At 38.4% G+C, this 25,978-nt stretch overlaps 2 protein-coding genes across 2 annotated transcripts; one reads left to right on the top strand and one right to left on the bottom strand.

Annotated features, from left to right (window-relative positions):
- Window positions 1-492: 492 nt before the first annotated feature.
- On the bottom strand, window positions 493-2,592 carry LOC131696351 (uncharacterized). Its single transcript, XM_058984895.1, has one exon. It carries the CDS (start codon window positions 2,590-2,592, stop codon window positions 493-495), a length of 2,100 nt encoding a protein of 699 aa, XP_058840878.1.
- On the top strand, window positions 826-23,685 carry LOC131678034 (uncharacterized). The gene is made up of 9 exons (XM_058958172.1): window positions 826-1,391; window positions 4,714-4,873; window positions 4,947-5,064; window positions 5,131-5,388; window positions 7,132-7,343; window positions 19,099-19,685; window positions 19,739-20,077; window positions 20,646-20,805; window positions 20,870-23,685. Exons 6-9 carry the CDS (start codon window positions 19,530-19,532, stop codon window positions 21,334-21,336), a joined length of 1,122 nt encoding a protein of 373 aa, XP_058814155.1. The 5' UTR covers window positions 826-1,391; window positions 4,714-4,873; window positions 4,947-5,064; window positions 5,131-5,388; window positions 7,132-7,343; window positions 19,099-19,529; the 3' UTR covers window positions 21,337-23,685.
- The last annotated feature ends 2,293 nt before the right edge of the window (window positions 23,686-25,978 follow it).

The raw sequence follows: 25,978 nt of genomic DNA, 5'->3' as shown, positions 1-25,978 counted from the left end.
CTCTTGACCAAGAAACTCCGGCCCATTCCACCAGAGAACACCTTTGCTCAACGTCGCTGGCAACTGACCTCGAGATACAACGTCAGCGGGATTTTGTCGTGTATTTATGTATTTCCAAACTAAATTACTGGTAAGCCGGTTAATCTCTGTCACCCGATTTTGGACGAAAACTTCTAAGGACCCAAGTGGCCTTTTCAGCCACGCCAAAACAATCTGACTATCATACCATAATGCATTGCCCGAGAATTCAATCTTCAAGGCTGCATTTACCTTTACTACCAGCCGAGCCAAAATCAAAGCAGCTAGTAGTTCCAGTCGCGGGATTGTAGTTGGCTTTAATGGTGTCACTCTAGATTTGGAACACATGAGACGCAACACTGCTGTTCCATCAGCTAAAACACTTCGCAAGTATATACAGGCACCGTAGGCTGTAACTGATGCATCCGAAAATCCATGGATTTCATACCGAACAGCATCAGGTAACTTAAAACATCACGGTACACGGATCTGATTCATCATGGTCAACGATTTACGAAATGCTACCCACTCGTCCAGCAGCTCGCCTTCAAGCTCATCATCCCAGTTTATCTTCGACGACCATAACTTCTGCATAATCACCTTTGCACAAACTATTACTGGTTGCACTAGTCCCAATGGATCATATATTTTCGAGATTTGTGACAGTACGTATCGCTTTGTCGGTGGTTGATCGTTGGTCTCTTCTGGCCAACTCTCAAACGTTAACTCATCATTTTTTGTATCCCATAGCACTCCAAGAGCTTTTATTCCTTCATTTAGTCCACTTTCACCAATCTTCATTAACCTTTCCCGTTCATTTTCAGGCACATTTTCGAGGACCGCCGTAGAATTCGAACTCCATTTGCGAATCGGAAACCCTCCAGCAGATAGTAGTTCCTTCACTTCCAACAGCCGTTGTATTGCTTCCTCTTCTGTGTCTGCTCCGGATAACATATCATCAACGTACATGTCTTCTAACACCATCTTGGACGCGATTGGAAAACGATGCTGCTCCTCAGTTGCCAGCTGCACCAAACATCTTGTCGCGAGAAATGGTGCAGCAGCGGTTCCATATGTCACAGTGACTAACTCCAACACTCTCAATGGTTTTAAAGGATCATCTCTCCAAAAAATCCTCAAGAACCGGGTTTGGTTACGGTCAATCTTAATCTGCCGGTACATTTTTGTTATGTCACCAGAAAATCCAAACACGTGCTGTCGGAAACGCAAGTTCACGGCAAATATATCGTTCTGCACAGTTGGACCGGTTTTCATCACATCGTTGAGGGAGTAGTGTGAATCCTTCACGCTCGCGTCGAACACCACCCTTACCTTTGTCGAGGAGCTCATCAGCTTAAACACCGCATGGTGTGGTAAGTAATATCGCAGCATCCCCTGAATGTCGTCTTCTTCGTTGATTTCTTTGCAGTGGCCAAGCAGTTCGTAATCTCTCATAAATTCAAAATATTGCTTTCGTAGTTCGGGATTGCGTGACAATTTCCTTTCTAAGGCAAAGAATCGCTTCAACGCTTGGCTTCGATTGTCTTCAAGTTCCGTGACTGTTTCCCGAAACGGCATTTGGACCACAAATCGACCGGATTCATCCCGGCAATACGTTTCTAAGAAATGCTGCTCAACTTCTTGCTCTTCAGCGTCAAATGATGGGCGCTTGACCACTTCCTCCAGAGACCAAAACCTTTCCAATTGCTCGTCCAATGGATCGTCATGCATAGTTACATTAGATAGCAGCATATTGGCACTCACCTGTTGGTACGGGTCGAATGTACCTGTGATGATCCAACCTAGATCGGTTTCTCGCAGTGATGCAGTACCATTCGCAAGTACCACCTTTTTGGTCCGAAGCAAATCCCATACATAGTTCGAAGCCAGCACCAAATTGATTTCGCGTGGCTTAAAAAAGTCTGGATCCGCAAGCTGCAATTCTGGAGGAATATTCCACGATGACACGTCGATTGCTACGGATGGTATAATTCCAGTAGGTTTATCCGAAATCAAGCAAGTGATACTGTCTTGAAGATCACAGTATCTTGATGAAAAATTCAGGTTCAGCCCTTTTTTGACTTGTGTCTTCACTGCGTTTGCACCTACTACTGTTATATTACATTTCAGAGTTGGAAAGCCGAGTACTCTAGCCATTGCTTCTGACAATATGTGCGCCTGTGAACCTGAGTCCAACAGTGTACGACAAGGATGTAGACGGCCGTGTACATCGATCACATCAATCACAGCAGTTTGAAGAAGCACCTGTTTGGTTCGGCGTTGTCCACCAGCAAAGCAAGATGTGGTCACTGATACGCTTCCATTCTCCTGTGGCTCTGGATCCATTCTGCTGGTGGCTTCCTGATGCTCTGCAGCCTTTTCCTCTGGCTTATCCTTTGGTTTATGTGGTGCAGAACTTTCCGGCTGATCTTGATGAAGCATGCTGTGATGCTTCTGATTGCACTTGGCACACGTTCGTTGCGACGGACATGCTCTGATCATATGGCCCTTACGCAAACAGTTGAAGCAGACTCTAACTTCTCTGACCTTTGCCAACCGTTGCGCAATGCTCATATTTTTGAAGGCGCTGCATTTAAAATTTGGATGATCCCCACCACATAGTTCACATGAAATTTAACTGGATGTGGTGGCTGCTGCAGAAATCTTGAAAGCCTTAGTAGGAGGTGCTGACTTCGAAGAAGCTTGCTTAGAAGAAGATAATGCTGGTGCGGTTGATTCACATCGCTCTAAGATGAGACAGCGTTTCCTGAGGAACTCCATAGTATCTTCATAGTTTGGAAGGTCTCCGTGCTCGATTGTAGCCTCCCAAAGTTCCCTTGTTTCCTGATCGAGCGATGCTGACAAGATATAAATAATAATAAGTTCCGAAACTCCCTGAAGTAGCTGGTCGTGAAACTTTAAATTCTCCACATGTCTTGAACACTCATCGATGAGGCTGCGTAACTCCTTAGATGACTTCTTCGACACTTTCTTTAGCTGCATTAGGCCTTGAACATGAACATCGATAATCAACCTCTTATTTTCATATCGTTGTTCCAAAATCTGCCAGGCTTGTTGGTAATTGTTGTCTTGAATAGTTTTTGCATCGATGATTCCTGCCGCGCTTCCTACTAGCGACTTATCAAGATGATATAATTTCACTGCGTCAGAGTCTGGAGAATTTCGCATCAAATCCTGAAACATCGATTTGAATTTAGGCCAGTTCTCGTACCGCCCGTCGAATGTTGGCAGAGGGGCCCGAAGAGCCTGCTGGTGAATTACGATCTGCGGCTGACCGTCTTGCTGGGCTGCAGCTGGAAGAATGGCTCGCTCACGGTTAGCATGTTGTACATGAGCTTCCATTAGCGTTTCGATGACAACTTGTACTTCGTTGTACAGTTCCTCAAACTCTATTAACTTTTCTTCCTGGGCCTCCTTCTGGTTGTCGTGCACAGCTTGCATCACCGCATCATGTGCTTCATTAAACTCGTTGTAATACTTTTCCACATTCTTCGAATGGACACGGAGCTGAGGCATGGACAAGGCAAGTGGATCTTCTTGAGCTGCACCAATCGCAGTTTGAATCCGCATTATCTTACCTTTCACTGCTGCACGTTTGGAAATTAGCGATTTTAGCTCCGCCATTTTTCCTCCTTTAGCACACTTCGGTGTGGATTTAGATTCCTGCTCCGACTTGAGCGTCGTACTCCGTGTCTGTGTCATTAAGTCGTGCACGCCACGTAGGATCGACAGATCAGTAGCGGGACTACTATCCGTCTATATGGAGGAAGCAACGGGATTACTTACAGTTTGCTCCAGCTCTTTGAAGCCAACAAAACAAAATGGCGGCACGCACTCAATTTTTCCTTACTAATTCCTTACAGATTCACTTTTCACTTCTACGATTCCACACTCATCGCTCTAGCAGTACGGCAACTGTTTTTGCGATATCTAGTCACTTTTTCACTACAAATTTGTTCATTTTTCACGCAGCCATTTTGAACACACTTTCACTCCGGATCATATCCGGCTCGAAGGACCAATGTTTGGGCCTAGGGCTGGCCCTTGTTGTGGGAAATTTGCAGCTTGCTGTTGATGGCTGGCTATGTTTACACTTGTCCGCAGACAAATAAAACTCTTGGATGGACCACTCAAAACAAACTGCAAACAACTTATGTGGACTGTATTTTGGAAAACCACTTACTATTGGATGTGATTTATTGGAAGGAAAAACACTTTTTGCACTTCACACTTTACTCTTTTATTTTCACTCTTCACTTGTACTTCACACTTGTTGAAATAAAACTGACTGCTGCGATGCGCAGAACGCGCGTATTTATATTACACGCCACACGTTCTAGAAACGCGTGGATCATCCGCGATGATTGTCGATGCCATGTCACACATCAATTACATGTCATCTCCTTCCCACATCATACGATTGTATCGTTGGGTCACTCACGCTCGCTGACGATGATGCAATACCGCACCGCATGTATTGCTGCTGCTGCTATTATTGCTATTGCTCCTACTGCTGCTTGCTTACCTACACTCAAAATAATCCACATGTCAATGTTACGTGAAATATCACATAAGTCACAAAAAATGCTTTTTCACTTCAGTTTACCTGACAAAGATAACAATCATCGATCTACGAATGAATATTAAATGAAGCGCACGTTACTTCCATTGCAGTTGTCCCATCTCCCTTACGTGAAAATCACGTACGCATTTGAATTCATTTTGACAGTCCAGTTTCTTGTTCATTCTATAATGGATGAAAGGCAAGATGGCGTCTGTTGGAAACAAAGTGCAAGAGCTGCTTTCAGATTAGGGAATTACGCGACACTTATTTGTAAGTATTTAATAGTAAAAACGAATTAATGTAAACTTTCATTTAACATTTTCATTTTTTTTCTTTAAAACAGAAAGTGGAGTCGATTTAGCATCACGCCGGATCAACTTCGCAAGTGTTTGGGACGAACAAAAGTTCCTTCGTAATATTCGGTGCTGCATTAAATAAATTGATCTTGCTGAACACGAAAAGTAAGTAAATCCAAATTTTATGAGTGAAAACAAATGATTGCTTGACGGTTTCGCTCTTTTTTGCAGAAGTCAAAACTTGTTATTTTGCTTATGTAGCTGAAACCGGGATATCATCTACAACTTACCGGTGATGCTAATATTACTGCTTCGGTTGCATTTACCGAGAGCAATCAAGTCAAGCTACAAATTTCTCAGGTTCCATCTAACGACAGCTCAATTTTAACGGACGACAACAATCCGGGATGTGTAATATCGTTGCCTGCTCGTGTGTATGAACCAGCAGCTGCTAAAATCCAACTGTTGATGACGAAAACGAACGCAAATGTAAGTACACAACAATTCTATTATATAAATATAAATCAGTGGCATATATACAATCACTGTCGGGCTACGGACTGCGTCATAACATCCGAAAACAGATGTGCGTCGTAAGATCCCGGACGTTGACACAAGAATGATTTTGGATCTTTTGACGCATCATTGTTTTCATATGACGCACCAAACTTCAGATGTTAAGATACGGTGACTCTCTCAGCCATTTCTTCACTTGAATGAAAACCGGTTTTCAATGGCACCGTGTCATAACGTCCAAAGGGTGGTGCGTCATGACATCCAAAAACGGATGTGCGCTATAATGTTACGGTCTTTATTGTGCACATATATTTTCGAATCTTCTGTCGCAGTAGATATCCTGCCTGGATACTGTGACGCACTTAAAATGTCGGATGTTGTGACACAAAACCGACGGTCATAAATAATGTGCATCATAATGTCTGGAATATTGTGACGCACAAAGGTTGTAAGGTCCAAAAATAAATGTACGTCATAAAATCCGAAATCATCCTAGTGGCATAGCGTCCGAAATACGTACGGCGTCATAATATCGTCATTCAACGCACACGATATTGGGACACTATGACAAAGAGGCACTGTGACGCACATTTGCTTACGGATATGACGCACCCCTTGTGCGTTACAATGTTCTAGACGTTATGGCGCACCCCTTTTTGGGACCTTATGACCTGGGACGTTATGACGCAGGGCCTATGCGACATAATATCCCAATACCAGTGTGCGTCATAAGAAACCGGCCATTATAAGATTGCACCTCTTCCGAACATTGTGAGACAAGAATGATTCCAGATCTTTTGACGCATTATTGTTTTCGTTTTCGGATATTTTGACGAACCGTTATACGTGTCCCGGACATTGTGATGCACTACCCTTCAGACGTAATGACAAAATACCGGTAACCAACCACCTGAAAACTGACTTGCATCGAAAACCGGTTTTCGTTCAGTAAAGAAATGGAAACTTTTATGTCTAATACAGTTATGAACGTGTTTTAAATTAGGCTACAGATAGAATGCCGGAGTACACCAGTTTTACATTTTAAAACAAACGTGTTCGAAATTATGAAAAAAAACCGCTCTTTTTGGTATGATTGTTTCAGTTCCAGTTCTACTTTGAAACCCCTATGTAAAATAAAATGCTGCTGAACATGCTCTAAAAACGTCAAAAATGTTCCGCACCTTTAAATTTACAACATCTTGAAACCAGACAATCAAAAATTTTACAAAATCAATTGGATTGCGTTTTTGGAAAGTTCTTGTGATTTTATATGGTAAATATCTTTTCTATAGTCATTGCATTTGAATTCGTCCATCACGACTCAAATCAACTAGCTGTGAATGGTTACATATACAGCGAACAAGCTTACGCACACGGCATAAGTTGCATTGGAGTTTCAATGGAGAAGGCGAAAAAGACAATGGACGGTGGTAAAAGGCGACTAGCGTTGGCTGTACTGACAGACAATACCAACAATACGTTGAACGCGAATTTTGATGGTCGTACTAGTTCCAGTATACACTCTCATAGTGTGCATTTTTCCAACTACAGCAATGTTGAAAATTACCTAAATCGGAATGAGGGATCGTACTCGGCACAAAATGTATACGTACCATCACTGACTGACTGACTGACGTACTCACTGAGTACGTTATTAGAAAATTCACTTCGTGGAAGATCATGAGGTCTACTAACATATTTCTTTATATCAATTAGACAGGCCCACTACACCACCAGGAGCAATAAGAAACGAAGATGGTTATAGAGCACCACACAGCACTGAATACATCCAATCGCGAGGTATAATCGATGAGCCACCCAGGGGGAAAGATTTTTACCACACCAGCCCAACGCTTACAGCAGAACCACGGTACATCACAATCCAAAAGGAAGGTTCAGTTGACATTCGACTGGTTAGTGGTAACGAGGTAGGTATTTTTGTAAGAGTGTAGCAGAACAGTTTAGCTACGGCACAAGGATTTGTTTCTGGAGATACACTTCAAGAGAACGATATAGGTATGAATATACTGAGAAGAAGCAGAGTTTACGCTTAGTGTACAAGATAGCCGATAGTAAATACTATAGAGTTGAATCCAATTGTATCGCAGCATAACTGCGAGTAAATTCGTTTCATATAAAATCTCTTCCTCTATGAGAACCAACCGATAGGGGCACTGTCCGTCAAGGTTGAGGATGTTTACCATGTATAGTGATGCAATTGGTGTGTGGCAGGTTCTACGAATTTGTAACGCTCATCGGTAATGCCTAGGAATGAATCGTACACTCAAGCAAAAAATATCAAATTTCATAAGCATATCGTATATTTTTTAGGATAATTATTTACTTTAGGTACTTCTGCCCTTGTAAACGAAAAACATGTTTTTCTTTTAGAAATATGCTAGTTTAGTGTTGTAGCTTCATAAAAAAGGGGCGGAAAGCAAAAATTTTAATAATTCATTAATTAGCTTTAAAGTAAGTTGTACCTAATAACCTTACTCATAGGGTTATTGTTCTCCCAAAGGAAAGTTTTTGGCGAAGCTAGCTTAATGCGGCTATGCCGCATAATAGAGTCCAAAGATCCGAAGCGGCGCAAATCCGCTGAGGGTCCGCCGGACGAGGTGGCCGCGTGCTTGTCATCGAAAACGCAAGCAAACCTGTGATCCACTCGTTTGCCCGGTATACTCAAACATAGGGCCTATGCCTAGTTTACAGTCCGACTGAGCGGTAGCGAAGTCGGACAGCACGAATGAAACGATGTGGCGTACCCGGATAGAATTTTACAATAGCATTTACCCTACAAATAATCACAAAACAATAAATATTATAGTTATTACTGTTTCAAAATTGTTCGATGCCAAGTTCTCACAGTAGATTTACAATAAAATTTCATGTAACAATAAATTTCACTGTTCAGCAATAAACTGATACAGTGCATTCACATTAAATTTTACTGTTTCCGAGAAAAAATGTATGGAGAAAAAATGATTTTTTTAATGTTAAGATACATAACCACCCCCCTTTTTCACTGTAAAAGTCTATTTTACATTGAAATTTTCTGTAAAAACGTTAAAGTTTATTGTTTTTGTATTGTAGCATAACACTAAAACTTACTGTAAATTGTTGTAAAATTACTGTACTGTCACAGTGAAAATCATGGTTTTGTTACTGTGCATTTCTATTCGGGTAGCCACATTAGGCAGTGACAATATTTTAATTGTCAGTAAATACCAGCCTATCGTTACTAAATAAAACATTGTTAAAGCCTAATGTGGCTACGCCACATCGTTTTTCTCGTGTTGTCCGACTTCGCTGCCGCTCAGTTGGAATTAAACTAACCATAGCCCCTATGTTTGAGTATACCGGGCAAACGAGTGGATCACAAGTTCACTTGCGTTTTCGATGACGAGTACGAAGACACCTCGTCCGGCGGATCCTCAGCGGCTTTGCGTAAGTTGGCTTTGGGGCTTCGGATCCTTGGACTCGGCTAGTCGCATTAAGCTAGGTTCGTCCAAAACCTTACTTTCGGGAGCACAATAACCCTATGGGCAAGGTTAGTAGGTAGAATTTATTTTTAATCTTATTAGTTAATTAATAAAATGTTCGCTTTCCGCCTCTTTTTAATGAATGTTCAACACTAAACAAGCATATTCACGAAAGAAAAATATGTTATCCACTTATAGGGGGAAAAGTACCTAAAGTAAACAATTACCTTTTTAGCCAGAAGTAGCACGATGTAAATCACAAAGTCCCTCTAAACAAGATCCAAGCATGCGTCAAAACTGTTAGTGGTAGTGAACAGAGGCAATCTATGAAACGTGGTATTGATGACGTAGAAACTGTCACACATACGAGCCTAGAGACAGTTTTCGTTTTGATGCATACTAAGCTCTTCCTATATAAGGACTTTGTGTAAATCATAAGAATTTCTTATGAAACGGTACTTAGGGTAGACGAGCCCTTATTCATCCTACTAGTCAGGATGTCACACTATTTCGCTAATAACTCGGCTTACAGTGAATGGATTGCGCTTAAATAGGTATCAACATCTTTTCTTCGTTCTTTAGAAGCAGTACCATAAAAAATCTGGCTTGAAAAATGTAAAATATTCGCGTTTGAGCGAAGCGAAAATTCGAGTACTATGCGCCCTTATTTATCCTACCATTTGAGCTAATGCGTTGAATAGAGATAGCAGACACTGCTCTAACTAATTTGTTCAAATGGTGGGATGAATAGAGGTGCTAAGATGAATTAGGGCACAGTGACCCTATTTGGTCAAAACGGTTTGCTATGATTTCATTTTCCATCTTTGATGTTTCATAAGACAATATTATACATTTCTCTTATGTTTATGAGAATCATAAGATGTTCGTATGAAATTCATACGACTGGCATGTTTAATACCTTATAAAATGATACGATAATCATAAAAGTCGTATGTTTTCATATTAACCTTTCGAAAACATAGTTTTGTTACTTTTCTATGTGTAGTGTACGGCACTCTGGTTTTGTTCGTACAGTTGCTTTATTCGAACCTGTTATATGACATGACTTTTCCCATGGTTGCACCACAGATAACAGACATTTAGACTAGAACAAAATTTTCTTGAAAATCTGTGTAAACTTTTAAATTGATTAACGTTGGAAATCAGTGTTTTAAGATTGCCATCAGTTGTGCAACTGTTTGTTACACGTGTTTGTTAGCTGCACTGCAACTGCATTGCTTCGATCACTGCGTCACCTACAAACATTTGCCAAACGTGTTTGAGGCGTTTGAGTTATTTTTTTTTTTTCAAATCGAGTCTAAACGTACACACCTAGAAAAAATAGTGTAAATTTACGTCTCCTAACCATGACATATACGAGCATCAAAAATGACTTAGTTTTACGTTTGATTTTAATTTTACATGACGTTTAATTTCGTAAATCATGTAATTTTACTCCACATACAGCGTTTGTTCTGAATGGCAGAAAGTGTAATTTTAAGTCATTGCGCATGTAAAGTATATGTTTCATGTAAAATTAAATGGAACACGGTAATGTTCTGTCATTTCGTAAATTACGGTTTGTTGAATTGTGTCATGTTTGCAATTACGTCAACGATAAAATTCAGATTTTTTTGGTGTGGTGTTATTTTCCGTAATAGCATGAGCACATTAAATTTATTCCGTGAAGACTTGTTATGCAGCGAACTTATATCAGCAGGAATTTTATTCGGCATGCTGGCTGGTTTCTGTCGGGCTATCATTTCAAATAATTTATTTTTTGTGCTTTCGAAGTTATGGCTTTTTAGGGGTTTATCAGAGCCCAATCCAAACCCCTCTATATCCTAGCAAGACTCCCCAATTCGATGTAGGTCCGGGAGGGGGGCTTGTTAAGCCCCTAAACTCCTGTCCTTGTGAATATGTATATATGTAAATATATAAACATGTATATATGTAAATATATAAACATGTATATATGTAAATATATAAACATGTATATATGTAAATATATAAACATGTATATATGTAAATTGGGCAGTTCGGCGATTCCGGTGGAAAAGGGCGTCCGATTCGCTGGTGCCCCGATGACCCACGACTGGTGGTGTCTCTCGTCTCGGTCTACTCAGTCGGCGATGAATCTAGTTTACGCCAACGGAGAGTTTCCCGGCAAAGAGAGTTCCCCCGAAACCGATTCTTCTTTGGTTTTAACACCACAACTTCATGAGCCCTTTGCCTCCCTGTCTGGTGCCATTTAGCATTGCAACTCCTTTAAGCCCTTTGGTTCCCCTCTCGTTCCATTTCACCCCACTTCCCCGATGAGCCATTTACCTCCCGACTGGACTAAAATTTTGTTCGCGAACTACTCGGTCTAGTCCCCGACGATGGATCTAGCCTACTCCGACGGAGAATTATCCGGTGAGAGAGGTCCTCCCCAAATCGAGTGGTTGATTTCTCCCAATATCTATGTTCGTTTCCGTGAGCCATTTAGCTCCTCGCTTCGTCTCAATCTACTCGTTCTAGCCCTCGGCGGTGGACCTAGCCTCAACGAGCTAGCCAGTAAGTGCTGAGATCCATCCAGCGATTCCGGGTGGAGCGTAGCTTCCGGTTCACTGGCGCCCCAACGACTCACTGCTAGTTATTCGACGCGGTCTACTCGGTCTAATCCCCGGCGGTGGATCAAGCCTTCTCACGAGCTACCCGGTAGGGTGTCGAGGCCGGTCCGACGATTCCGGTGAAATTTGACGTGCGGTTCACTGGCACCCCGACTACCCGAACCCGGTACTACATCGCGTACTACTCAACTGGTCCCCGGCGGTGGACCCAGTCTACACCATCGGAGAGTTCCCCAGCGGCGGGATTTCTCTCGAATCCCGATTTGTGGTTTCACGGCGACTTTCTAACCAATGGCGCTACTTTGTTGATCCCTTCGACACTTCCTCTACAGCTCGGAAAGTATACTCGTAACCTGGGAGGGAGAAACAGACTCAATAAATGTGAATGTCATAGCCAGCCAGAACGAAACTGTCACTCCGAGCCACAAAAAAGTGTTCATCGAGGAAATGAGAGTATTGTTATCATATGCTTGCTTGAAAATGTTTCCGAACGATGAATTTCCTTGATTTTTTGTCTAGATTGGGTGTAGCAGTAAATATTATTAAAGTTTTTTTGTGATTTTAATGCCATTTTGAAATTAGCCAGATAGATTTTTCGGTAATCCGTGCTGCCACAATCAAATAAATTGTATTTCTATGTATTCAATGATGAATAAGAATTTAGATGCGTTCAAAAGTTTCGAGCATCGTTTTAAGACAATATTGCGATCTTGCTATAATGTAAAATAAACGCTAATTTTATATGAAAATTTCAAATACTATTTACATTTTAAGCTCAATGAACTACGCCTAAAATATATTTTATGCTTGTTATAAAACCAGTTATGGAAATGTGACGACGCTGTAAATGTTCTCTACTCCAAGAAATGGGAATATGGAATCAAAAAATATACTGTGACGTGCACGTTTTTTGGTAATTCAAAAATACTTTTTGGTTTAAAATAATTTATATCATCTTTCTATTTAAAACATGTCATAAAAGCTATTTTCATATCTATAGTAAAGACAAGTAATAATGGTGTAAATCGTGCGAAGAAAGTTTTAAAAATTTGTGACTGATTTAACAATTTTAGAATGAGTGACACCTCGCTAGTCAGATTTGATGGTTCTCCAGTTTAAAGTTTCTTTTGAGAGTATACAGCGAAAATGAAAATCATCAACGGCTTAGATGCATGCTAATAAATATAAACAAAGTTTCGAAAAAAATTGGCAAGTTACTTCTACGTGAAGTTTGACATCGACATAATATTTTTAACGTTCGGGTGCTCATGCAGCTTAATCTGATGATCAGAATCATGAAAAAATTCCATTTCTATCTATTAGTTAAAATCTTACACTTCGAAAGTTCTTTGCAAAATAACCTTGGCTAAATTTGACAGTTCGACGGTTAAAATTGTTTGATGATGTAAAAAGAAAGGTGGAAACAGTTTTCTGTACTTTATTTAGGATGGCAATATTTTTCAGTAGTAAATAAAGGGGAAATATAAAAACGAAAACATGTTATATCAAACGTTTTTTCGTTTATTTCATTATATGGATATTTACGTTCCAAGGCTGCAGCCGTACCTATATATATCTACCTATCAAATACCTATGCATTGGTCAACATTTCACAAATCAGATAAACATGCCTCTACCGGCGAGTTTCCTTATTCAAGGATTCTGTTAGTTAAATTTTTATAAAATTAAATTCTATTTTTCAGATTGAATTTAATGTTGTATCGGTTTTTAATATTCAGTTTAAGCAATTTTTTAGGAAACCGTGGTAGAATGAAGGAGAAGAACGGCACAAAAATCCTATTTTAAAAGTATAAGATTAGACACATCGTTCCGAAATTTGTCCCATTTCACTTGAGTACTGGAAGCAAACTGTCGTCTGACTTTATCTTCAAATCAATGTAAAGCACCCGGGAAAAAAACTTTCATTGATTTTATACTGTCCCAAGATCCTTTCCATCACACGATTGAAGTCATGTGCTTGCATCAATGACGCGCAAAAAGAAATTTGCTCATTTATGCGTCGCCCACCTTGATTGATTTTGGCTGTCGAAAGTTTTCTTGCTTCTTGACAAGTGCTATTATTTACACTTCGTGCGTAGTGTCTGTTTCTCCCTCCCAGCTCGTACCCACTCTGTTAACAGCGTCCCAGGTATGTTCGTCGTGACACATCTCTTCGACGACATTGTCCACTGTTACGCCAGGCATATCCCTACGAACTTCTTCGAACCTAGGGCATTCGAAAACCACGTTTTTCAGTGTCTCTTGCACGTTCATACACTCCGGTCAAAAGGGTGACGAAGCATGTCCAAACCGATGCAAGTACTTCCGGAAGCATCCGTGCTCGAACAAAAATTGCGTCAAATGGAAGTTCACCTCTCCATGCGTCCTATGCATCTAAACCGACAGATTTGGTATGAGTCGGTGGGTCCACCTTCCTGTATCCGCGTTGTGTCACTTCTGTTGCCATTTAGCCAACGAGTCCGCTCGGACCAGTTTCCTTGCATTACGTGCATTTCTTTGCTGGTAGCATTCCACGTCCTCGGCCAGAATGATGCAGATGGGGATTATCTCGGTGATAACGCATACTGCCTCCGGCGGTATTGCTCTGTAAGCACTCGTGACTCGTACGGCCACCAGCCGGAATGTCCACGGTTCCGCTTGGTTTTCAGCGCAGCACCTCAGGCAGGAACCACATATCGCAGTAACGATGACGAAACAGTAGAACTGCAGACGTCTCGTGCTGCTTCTCGGACCACTGATGTTTGGCATGAGTCTCACTATTGCATTCGTTACCTTCGCCGACTTTTCACAGACGTAGTCGACGTGGTAGTTGAAACTCAACCGGTCGTCGATTACCACTCTCAATTGCTTCAGTGCACGCTTCGATACAATCCCTACAACGTCGAACTGCATCCGCTGAGCCGCTTTGCAGTTGCTGACCAACAACACTTCCGTCTTGTGGTGAGCAATTTACAGCTTGACCCCGTGCATCCAGCTCTCAATCGCGTCTGTTGTCTCCGTCACCGACACCTTCACTTCTTCAAGTATCTCACCCATCACAGTTAGTGACACGTCGTTCGCAAAACCCACGATTTTTACTTTCCTGGGTAGCTGCAATGTTAAGACTCCATCGTACATCCCCTTCCAAAGAGTTGGACCGATGATGGAGCCCTGAGGGACGCCTGCTGTGACTCGCATTGACTTCTGCCCTTCAACAAAGTCATGGGTGCGTTTCGACTTCGTCTTATCCGAAACCAACACTAACTTATTGTCGGAAAAGATTAGCGCCAGCTTGACGCTAAAACCCTTAATCGGAAGAACGTTTTTAATGTTTTTTGGTTCCTTTCCCTGCTTCCGTACACGTGGGATCAAGATGCACACTAAAGAGCCTCTTTGTTTCTACTCTTTTTTGTGTGCAGCCATAGAGTAGATTGCACACATGGCAGTAACACACATCGGAGTGAAGAGGTTTATTGTAAAAGAGAAGAGCGGTGGTTCACATGAAAATTGTAAAGAGCGTTTTTATTCTTCTCTTTATTTGCTCTGAGGTGCATTTCATCCCTGCGCAGCACTCTCGAGCACTGTCTGAATTGCATCCACTGTCGAAGATCCTTTGCGGAATCCGAACTGCATCTTGGACAGTCTGCACTCATCCTCCGTGCATTTCGTCAACCTGTTAAGGATGATTCTTTCCAGGAGTTTTCTGACTGTATCCAGCAGACATATGGGCCTATACGATGCCGGATCGCCCGGTAGCTTCCCTGGCTTCGGCAGAAACACCAGTTTCTGTACCTTCCACATTTCGGGGAAGTTGCCTTCATTTAAACACTTCTGCAGCACCATCCTGAACATGTCCGGATATGCTAGGATCGCAGCTTTCAGCACCACGTGTGGTATTCCATCCGGACCGGAGGCTCGCTTTGATTTCAGGCGCTTCGATACTTCATCGAGCTCATCGTTGGTCAGATAGTTGGATCGTGCTTCGGGAAAAGACCCTCGACGATTATCTTCAGCTTACCCGAGCACCTTTCGGCTGGCGTCGTCGAGCCATTCATTTTCGCCATCACGACATGGTATGCGTCACCCCAGGGATTGGCGTCTACTTCTCGATACAGCTCTTTGTGGCAAACTGTCTGATCTCCCATTTTAAAGCGGCCCTAGATTCCCAAAACGCTGCATTGCACTCTTCTCTATCTGGCTTCGATATTGCTCTCTGAGCCCGCCTTCTGGCTCTGAGACAAGCAACGCGTAGCGTACTAAGCGTCTCGTTTCACCAGTAAGCTGGACGTCGTTTATTGTGTGGTTTCAGTTTTCGCGGCATTGTGGCGTCACAGCAGGCACAATGCTTTTTGTTAGGTCAGCCGCATCCACGTTCTCGGTCCCGCCGTTCGGCCGCAGTGCCTCGACGAAGAGGTCTTTGTTGAAGGATTTCGTCTTCCACTTTCGCTCGCTGATCATCCTTCTCCGAGCTGCAGCATGGTTCCGTTGACCGATACGGTAGCAAATCGCCTGGTGGTCGCTATGCGTATACGTTTCGCATACGCATAGTATAAGCATTAGACCGGCAACAATTTTGACTTTTTTTCGGAACATTGCTAATTCAAACGGTAATTGGATACACAAATCATGTGCAAAATATGAGCTTTATCCGATAGCTCTAGTTCACCCACAAGAGGTTTCAAGTTTATATAGTTATATATGTATATATTAGGGTGGGGCAAAATGATCGTTTTTTCAGCACAGCACTTTTTTGGTTCCTTTTGGGGTCCCAAACAACTGTGCAAAATTTGGGGTCGATTGGCGTTGACCCGGCGTAGCGCATTGCGTTTGAAGTTTGTATGGAGATTAGTATGGGAAAACCTACATTTTTTGAATTTTTAATTCTACAGACTACAATTCTTCCTGTAGTATGCAAACAAATAGATAGAAGTGTAGTCCAGGATATGCTGAACCACTTTGCCGAAGGATGTATGGTGTTAGAATGTCTCTAAGCCATGTTATAGCTGTTCAAAGTTCGATACATCGAATTAAATGCCAAAAATCATTTTTATTGCCAACACTGCGGGTGTACCAATGATATTACATGTAGCATTCCGAAATAACATTATATATTTTAGTTTTACCACACTGGTATGTTTGAATGAATTATTCAAAAACCTTAGATCAATTTCATGAGCGTAGGTAGTTGAGCAATAGGGCGTAGTCAGGGGTGAGGGGAGATGGAGAGAGACTGTAATATGTAGAAATTCGAACTGAAATGTTGTCGAGTTGGAATGTTCAGATGAATTATTTCAAAACAATTACACAATGTCCTACGCATAATAGTAACGATGAAATAAAACATACTGTATCCCTTTGCCTTGACTTTTATCAATAGAAGTTACGTTACAGACTGAATCAACTGATGTCGAGTTGATATGTCAGAGGATTGCATTGATTATATTTCAGTTTAATAGGCACTATGATTTGATGGGATGCTCATTTTTATGCTGTTCGATCACGAGGCGTGAAGCTAATTTCTGGATTTCAACATGAAATCAACCAGATCTCTACAACAATTTTTGCTTCAGGTGATCGAACAGCATCGAAATGAGCATCCCATCAAATCATAGTGCCTATTAAACTGAAATATAATCAATGCAATCCTCTGACATATCAACTCGACATCAGTTGATTCAGTCTGTAACGTAACTTCTATTGATAAAAGGCAAGGCAAAGGGATACAGTATGTTTTATTTCATCGTTACTATTATGCGTAGGACATTGTGTAATTGTTTTGAAATAATTCATCTGAACATTCCAACTCGACAACATTTCAGTTCGAATGTCTACATACCCCCCCCCCCCCCATCCCCCCTCACTACGCCCTATTGCTCAACTACCTACGTTCATGAAATTGAGCTAAGGCTTTTGAATAATTCATCCAAACATACCAATGTGGTAAAACTAAAATATATAATGTTATTTTGGAATGCTATATGAAATACCATTGGTACACCGGCAGTGTTGGCAATAAAAATGATTTTTGGCATTTAATTCGATGTATCAAACTTTGAACAGCTATAACTTGGCTTAGAGACATTCTAACACCATACATCTTTCAGAAAAGTTGTTCGGCATATCCTGGACTATACTTCTATCTATTTGTTGGCACACTACAGGAATAATTGTAGTCTGTAGAATTAAGAATTCAAAAATGTAGGTTTTCCCATACTAATCTCCATACAAATTTCAAACGCATTGCGCTACGCCGAGTCAACACCAATCGACCCCAAATTTTGCATAGTTGTTTGGGACCCCAAAAGGAACCAAAAAAGTGCTGTGCTCGGTTGATGTGGCTATGATTACGTTTTTCCATATAACAATGCCCCACCCTAGTATATATATATATATATATATATATATATATATATATATATATATATATATATATATATATATATATATATATATATATATATATATATATATATATATATATATATATATATATATATATATATATATATATATATATATATATATATATATATATATATATATATATATATATATATATATATATATATATATATATATATATATATATATATATATATATATATATATATATATATATATTATATATATATATATATATATATATATATATATATATATATATATATATATATATATATATATATATATATATATATATATATATATATATATATATATATATATATATATATATATATATATATATATATATATATATATATATATATATATATATATATATATATATATATATATATATATATATATATATATATATATATATATATATATATATATATATATATATATATATATATATATATATATATATATATATATATATATATATATATATATATATATATATATATATATATATATATATATATATATATATATATATATATATATATATATATATATATATATATATATATATATATATATATATATTATATATATATATATATATTATATATATATATATATATATATATATATATATATATATATATATATATATATTATATATATATATATATATATATATATAATATATATATATATAATATATATATATATATATATATATATATATATATATATATATATATATATATATATATATATATATATATATATAGAATTTTCGAAATATTTGAAAAATGGTATGTGAACTCAATTACCGTTAGATTTAGCAGTGTTCCTAAAAAAAGTCAAAATTCAATAGCAGGCGATCGGAACGCTATACTTTTGATTTGCGAGTTAGTTTGTGAAAATATGTTCAGGCATCTCCGAGAAACCGATGTGGGCATTTTGTTAACATGTCCGCACATACACACACATACATACACACGCACAGACATTTTCCGATCTCGACGAATGGTATGTGACACCCGACCCTCCGGGCCTCGGATAAAAAGTTGGTTTTTGGAGTAATTGCATAACCTTTGTATATGAGAAAGACAAAAAGTGAACACCTCGACGAAACATTAGACGTGACAAAGTTCGCTAGTTATGGATATATTTATTTAACTTCTCTGCAGGCGTCAGCAATTAAAAGTGTAGAAACATTGCTGGAGCCGAGATACTGTCTTAGGGGTGAAGCGAATGCTGTTAGTGATCTAAGCAATCGACGAATCTACCTGGATTCTAACAAGCCTGCGCATGAGAATGATCTCCAATTTCCTTCAACTTCGAAAAGTAGTTCCGGAGCTGTTTATCTTGATACCAACGAAACATCGGCACCAGAAATCGACAGTGATACAGATTCGTTTGAGGAAACTGAAGCAGATGATACCTGTCGGTTTTCGGAATCAGATTTTTTGAACGAAGAAGAGCAAAATCAACAAAAAAGTGAAGGCACAGAACTCTCTTCCACCGCTGCAGCTATTACGCATCTACCACGCGACTGCAATGTTTTTTTTTTGTCTTAGAAAAGTTGCTGAATAATTCCGAAGAAGGAAAGGAAATTTTGATGTGTGCTGCAAAAGCAGAACTTTCTGAAACTAAGCAGCTTGAGCTCGCTAGTATTATTTCGAAATATCATTTGAACAACATAAAGAAGCTACTAAGTGGAGATCTTAGAACATACGCCCTGGCTGTCACATCACTTCTTAAGTTCGAACGCCTGGTAAGATGCATTTGAATAAAACAAAAGCAACCAAGTAATATTATTTTTTGTAGGAGAACTATTTTATCCCAAGAAGCGGGGATCGAAAAAACCACGGCGGAAAGATAGCCAACAAGATTGGCAACTTGAAGCAAAGAAAGCGTAAGCGTGAGGCGAAAGAGACGGAATACCAAGCAACAAAACACACAACAATTGATCCCCAACCTGAAAGGAACACTGATGCTGAGCAAGCGGTAGAATGGTTGATATTGAACAGTGAGCCGTGGGCCGTAGTCCTTGATAAGTGGAAAACCAGCTACGATGCACGAAAAAATAATTTGTTGATGCGAAAACGTATTCTACAAATTTTCACAACATATCCACAATACAAATGCCAGCATGGGTTTCAACTGGTGAGTTTTAATAATACCACATATATAACACATGAAAGATTTTGCTTCTAGAAGTATTTTTAGTGTATGATTGAAACCTTTTTAATATTGCCCACACTACTGCAATGCCGTTTTATCATTACAAACGTTATGCTCGACATCACCAGACATGACGTGTGCAATTGTATCGTAACAGCTTATTTGAACATAACCAATTTATTTCTAGTATTTAACAAAGCATAAATTAAGCTTTTTATTGATGTTCTAAACAACACACTTCGTTCCACTGTCATGTAATCACAAATCATAAAATAGTAAGAAAAAACCGCTTGTCTCATGCGACGAAAGGGTTATTTGAAAGTTGCGCAGCGATTAATGCTATGCAGCTGGAGCACCACTGCCAAACTACGCCGTAGTGAGCTACTGATTTTCATGTATACACACATCTTTTACTATATTTCGCGCTAGTCTAAATGGCAGTTTTTATTAAATTTAATTTTCATCACGATGGTTGTAATCTTTTAATGTTCACCGATGTAACTGTTCAGAAATACTGAAGAAATTTTTTATTATTTTTATATAATTTCAGATCGATATTGATTTTCAAAAGGTTTTTCCAAAAGCGGAGAATGGATTAAAAAAAATTGCGCAGTTGATACCGCAAATAACAGAGTATATTTCCAAGGAAGCCGTAGACCCATCAGCTGTATCTCTACTCAAACGATTAAAAGACGAAGGTGCGAATAATGGTAAATTTTGTTTGCTCTTTATGTAACTACTACAAATTCATACTAATGGGCATGTTTTTTACAGATAAGAAAACTTGTGCGCTTTTGTTAGCGCTAAGTACCGTACTGTCACCAATTTCGGTTGCATCTCGTTTCAAACCTACTATCTTGGTTGGACAAGAAGATACGCTGATTTTCAATTCCAAAGAGCAAGCTGAATCTAAAATTAAAGAAACGTATCGAAGTTACGCAGAGCTGAATCTTCCAATCATTCCAAAATTAGTTGTGGTGGGAGAGAACTTGGACCAGTTACAGGGAACGTTCATTGTCTGGTACGACGACCTGTACTATGAGCTTCCATCGGCATCAAGAGCAGTTGACGTACTAATTAAACTGACTGCCGTTTTCGGCCTTCCGTTTTCAAAAATTTCGAAGTTGGTTTGGCACTTTATTAGCGGTTACATTTACGGAATAGAGCAACGAGAATCCTACGCCGCTATCAACAGACTTCAGACGTATCTTGAGGAGAGAAAAGTGCACAGTGAGGTTTGAGTATGACTCGTATCATATGTATGATATCTGGTTGCACGGTCCTCTCTGCAACGCCAAATGATTATCTTACACATCTAAAGGCCTTCCATCATGTTCCGTCCATATATCAATATAGATGTACGATATCCAAATGTCGACAAGTTTTCTCTAAGGTATATCCGTTCAAAAAACATGTTAGTCATCATATCGGGTTCCACGATAACAGTAGTGAACTAACTAACAGTAGTATTAATCAGCATGATCCGTCATCCCTGGTGCATCTATCGGAACTGCCTGAAGCGAAACGTTCAGTATTAGAGCATGCTGAAGCTAGCTCATCGAAAATTATATGTATGGAAAGCGGTGATGATCAGTCATCCCATGTGATCCAAGATCCAATAAACATTTTTAATCAAATGGTGTTAAAACTAACCCTGTTCATGCACAAACATAACAATTTTACGCGAAAAGATGTTTATCAGATTCAAAATGAAATAAGCTATTTGTTTTCAGAAGTAGCGGTCGAATTAGAAAAGCTCAAACAGTATGTTATTGATCCAGATAATAGTTTCAACTTTCAAAGACAAGTTGATATGATGAAAACCGTATTTGACTTTGTAAATACAGATCATAAGTTTTTTAAGTGTTTGAAGAATAGCGTAGGATTTGAACTACCAACTATGTGCACGATAGAGAAAAATAACGATATAGCTTTTAAATTATTAGACATCGAACATGACAGCGATATAGTTCATGCAAATAATTACTTGATTATAATGCCTATCGAATTTCAAATCAAATCTTTTTTTGAATGTGGTGATATATTAAAAATCACCTTGCAGAATACAGAAAAACTGCGAAAATCGACTGAAATCTCGAATTATATACATGGGAGTACGTGGAAAGCTATCGAACGAAAATATGAAAATGAATACGTGCTCCCACTATGGTTATATGCCGATGAATATGAAATCAATGATTCGCAAAGTTCACACAGTAATAGGCACAGCGTTTGCGGAATATACTATAAATTTCCTTCAATACCTAAAGAATTTCAATCCAGGTTATGTAACATTTTTGTGGCTGGTATGGTTAAGAAATCAGATATTAAGGAAATAGGAATGAATAAGCTTATGCATGCTTTAGTCGAGAGATTCAAACGAATTGAGAGTGCAGGGATTAATATTTTTCTCGATGGAGAAACAGTACTTGTAAGATTTGTGCTATGTTTGATACAAGGTGACAATTTGGGTGTTCACTCGATGCTGCTTTTCTCAAATGGATTTAATGCTACATTTTATTGCCGCTTCTGCAGGCGACCCAAAGTTCTTTTGAAGACGGATTGTCGTGAGCATGCAGATTGTCTTCGTCGAAGGCAAGATTATGCTTTAGATTTAGAAATGGGGCAGCCTAGCGAAACAGGTATACACGGTAATGCCGTTTTTAACGAGCTTCTCTCTTTTCATGTTGTAGAAAATTTGAGCGTTGATGCGATGCACGATTTTTACAGTTCAGGTATTTGCAAGTCCGGTTTGGTTGAAATCTTAGACTATTTTATCTACAACAAGAAATACTTCACTCTACATGATTTTAATATGAACAGAAAAAGTCTAGGAAAAGTCTGTATAGATAGTGAACTTTCTCGAATGCCAGATATAGTTGAAGGTTACAGCAGTAAGGAAAAGCGTAAAACGGTCCAAATACGCCTAACTTCTAGTGAAACACGTATACTGACACATTATATTACTTTAATCATTGGCACATTTGTGCCAAATGATGACATGGTTTGGAAATACTGCTTAACGTTAGTAAAATTAACTGAGTTCTACCTAAGAAGTACGTTTTCAATTAATATGATTGATCAATTGCGACGATTGATTAGCGTGCACCATAGTATGTACATTGATGTATTTAAGAGAGAGCTTAAGCCTAAGCATCATTTTCTAGTGCATTATCCTTCGGTTATTATAGCATCAGGACCAGTGGAAGATATGATGTGTTTTAGATATGAAGCCAAGCACAGAGCTTTTAAACAGTATGCTCATATAATGTCTTCACGAAAAAATGTGTGTTACACTCTTTGCATAAAAGCTTCATTACAATTTGCATATGATTTGTTAAATCAAAGTTTTTTGAAAGGTCTTGTCACAGGAGATTTCAAGGTGTTTGATTTGCGTCTACGTAATTATTTTTGTAAACTAATGCAACCATTAAATATAGATTCCGATTTTAGTATGATGATGGCAAGTAGTGTTGAATACAAAAGAACTAATTATAGGGCTGGATATTTTATGACTCTATTCGAAAAACATATGATGTACTTGGTTCAAGTCATTGAATTTATTATGTGTAGTAACGAGATATATTTAATATGTCAATTCTGGCAAGTTGGAAATTTCCAGGCGTATGAAGTAATAAGAAGCTTGAATATAGTTGAGATATTAAAAATTGATCTGTTTGATAGCTCTCCTGTATCTGTGCATAGTATAGGTGATAAAACTAGCATTTATTTTCGAGTTAAGAACAGTTTCAATGTAAATATAAACTAACTTGTAATAAAGTTTGATAGGATATTTTTATTTTTTTATACTTGATTGATTTACGTTTATTTCAATAGGTTCCATATGTTCCCATCACGTTTTATAATTAATAAACTGATTCCGAGTTTTCTTTGAACTTTTTTAACTTTATCTTTTAATTACAAATATATTTATGTTCGTATTCTGATCTAATGATGATTACTTTGGTCTGCATATCCTACGAAGAGGTGAAAGGCAATGGAAAAAATCACTGAATAACTCGCAGAAGACAATATATACATTAAGTGTCTATCATTGTTAGATTGGTCTATTTGAAGAAGTATTAGATAATTGGAAAGTCATGCAGTTATTTTTATAAATTACTCTATAGAGTAATTATATAAACAACTGCATTATTTTCCAATCTACGAGTACTTTTTCAAATAGTGCAATCTAATAATGATAGACACTTAAAGTGTACATTCTGTCTAATATTTGTATATAATCAAGAAAAACAAAAGGTAAAGTCCATTGCACAATCCTATAGATTTCACATATTTTTTGATAACATTTACAAGTACATCATATAGTTTCTACTATAACACTTTGTAAAAGATACGAGAGAAGTCACGTAAACATAAGGTGAAACCTACGTGGTATTCAAATTTTTGTTTTATGAAAACTACTGGTGCATCATGTAGGTTCTATTAAAGTACATTGTAAAGGATAAATGAAAAGTCACGTAGGTGTTATGTGAAACTCCGGCAAGAGTTCATGAGTTCATTCTGTGTTACCTATCACCCACGTAAGCATTACGTGAAAAGTGTGATGGAGAAAAACCACGTATGTTTTCACGTAGCATTGGCATGTGGATTATTTTGAGTGTATGTGTTATGACCATACGCGCAAAATATATATTGCGGGAATGTTCTTGATCGTTTGTGATGCTGCGCGATTTTAATAAAATAAAAGGAGCGAAAATTATTTGTTCACGACAGTTAAAAACATTTCACTAGGCGGAAGGACATCCGCCAACAAAAGTGTTAAATGATATGCTTTTTGATGTTCCCATTGAGCGCATCGAGTTCAACTTAATTTTCAATCAAATTTTAGATTCAAGCTCTGTATGTTTACAATCGTATTGATTTACAAGTCGTTTAAATTTCTTTATTTTTTGGTGTGTATTCAATGTAACAAAAACTTGTTGAACAAACTTTCACTAATAAGGTTGTGAATATTATAAAGTGAAAATTTGAATTCTTTTTAATGAACGGAGCAGTTACCTTCGCTCCACAATGCAGTTTATTTTTCATGGCTTGCGATATAGAGTTCTATGCAAATCATTTCACACACACACACACACTAATGTTTTCCTCCAGCTGTCATATATAAAACTGTCAGCCAATAGACCTTTCTCGTCCTACCTAACCCCCTTTTTCTTATTTTTAATCGAAAGATTACACATTTTTAAGAATATTTCCGTTAAATTAGACTTTTTAGAGCTATCGTGATTTTTTAACGATTTTTTAAAGTTTGAAAAATGCAAGAATGTTGAATATTTTTTTCACCTTTGCAAGAATGGTGAGACTCAAAAAGTGTGTTTGGGCAGCACTGGTATGTATATTATTTCTTGAGTTCTTGGCAACGGGGCAAATGAAGTGGTGAGTTGCGGTACAAAATTCATTGGCAATGTAAACAAAATAAAGTGAACCTCTCGCTGTAGATCATTGCATGAAAATGTTTAACCTCACCTATTTGACAGTTCAGAGAGTTTGTTTACATGGTATTGAAATGTTTTGTTGATTCGATCATAGTATGAGAAACTTGGTTCGGTTCGATGCTAAATATTTACACCTTGTAAACTAGCTCGCTCAGTTGTAATTTGTCATCATCATACAATGTTCCGTTAAATTTGGCATTTCGACTTTTGTTGTACATGATTCGTCGAAGTGAGCCATTTCTAGCCAAACATTTGAAAAAGGCTTACTCCAAAATGCAAGTTGATAGTTGATGCAAAAATGGAAATTAAAAGTATTTTTTCTAATTTGATGCGAATTTGTTATACATTCCTAGCGTCGTCTGCCCCTAGTTCTGTGCTCCTGTGCTGCCCGAACAGGGTATTTGATACAAAAACATATGCACAT

Source organism: Topomyia yanbarensis, chromosome 1 (assembly GCF_030247195.1).
Source record: "Topomyia yanbarensis strain Yona2022 chromosome 1, ASM3024719v1, whole genome shotgun sequence".
In the NCBI taxonomy this organism is placed as follows: Eukaryota; Metazoa; Arthropoda; class Insecta; order Diptera; family Culicidae; genus Topomyia; species Topomyia yanbarensis.
This window is presented reverse-complemented; position numbering and strand designations above follow the sequence as displayed.

Bases quoted from the DNA above. Each gene is read 5' to 3' on its own strand.
- LOC131696351 (XM_058984895.1), bottom strand. From the start codon at position 2,592: ATGAGCATTGCGCAACGGTTGGCAAAGGTCAGAGAAGTTAGAGTCTGC.
- LOC131678034 (XM_058958172.1), top strand. From the start codon at position 19,530: ATGTGTGCTGCAAAAGCAGAACTTTCTGAAACTAAGCAGCTTGAGCTC. The intron at 19,686-19,738 runs GTAAGATGCATT...TATTTTTTGTAG, and splicing joins TTCTTAAGTTCGAACGCCTG to GAGAACTATTTTATCCCAAG. The intron at 20,078-20,645 runs GTGAGTTTTAAT...ATATAATTTCAG, and splicing joins GCCAGCATGGGTTTCAACTG to ATCGATATTGATTTTCAAAA.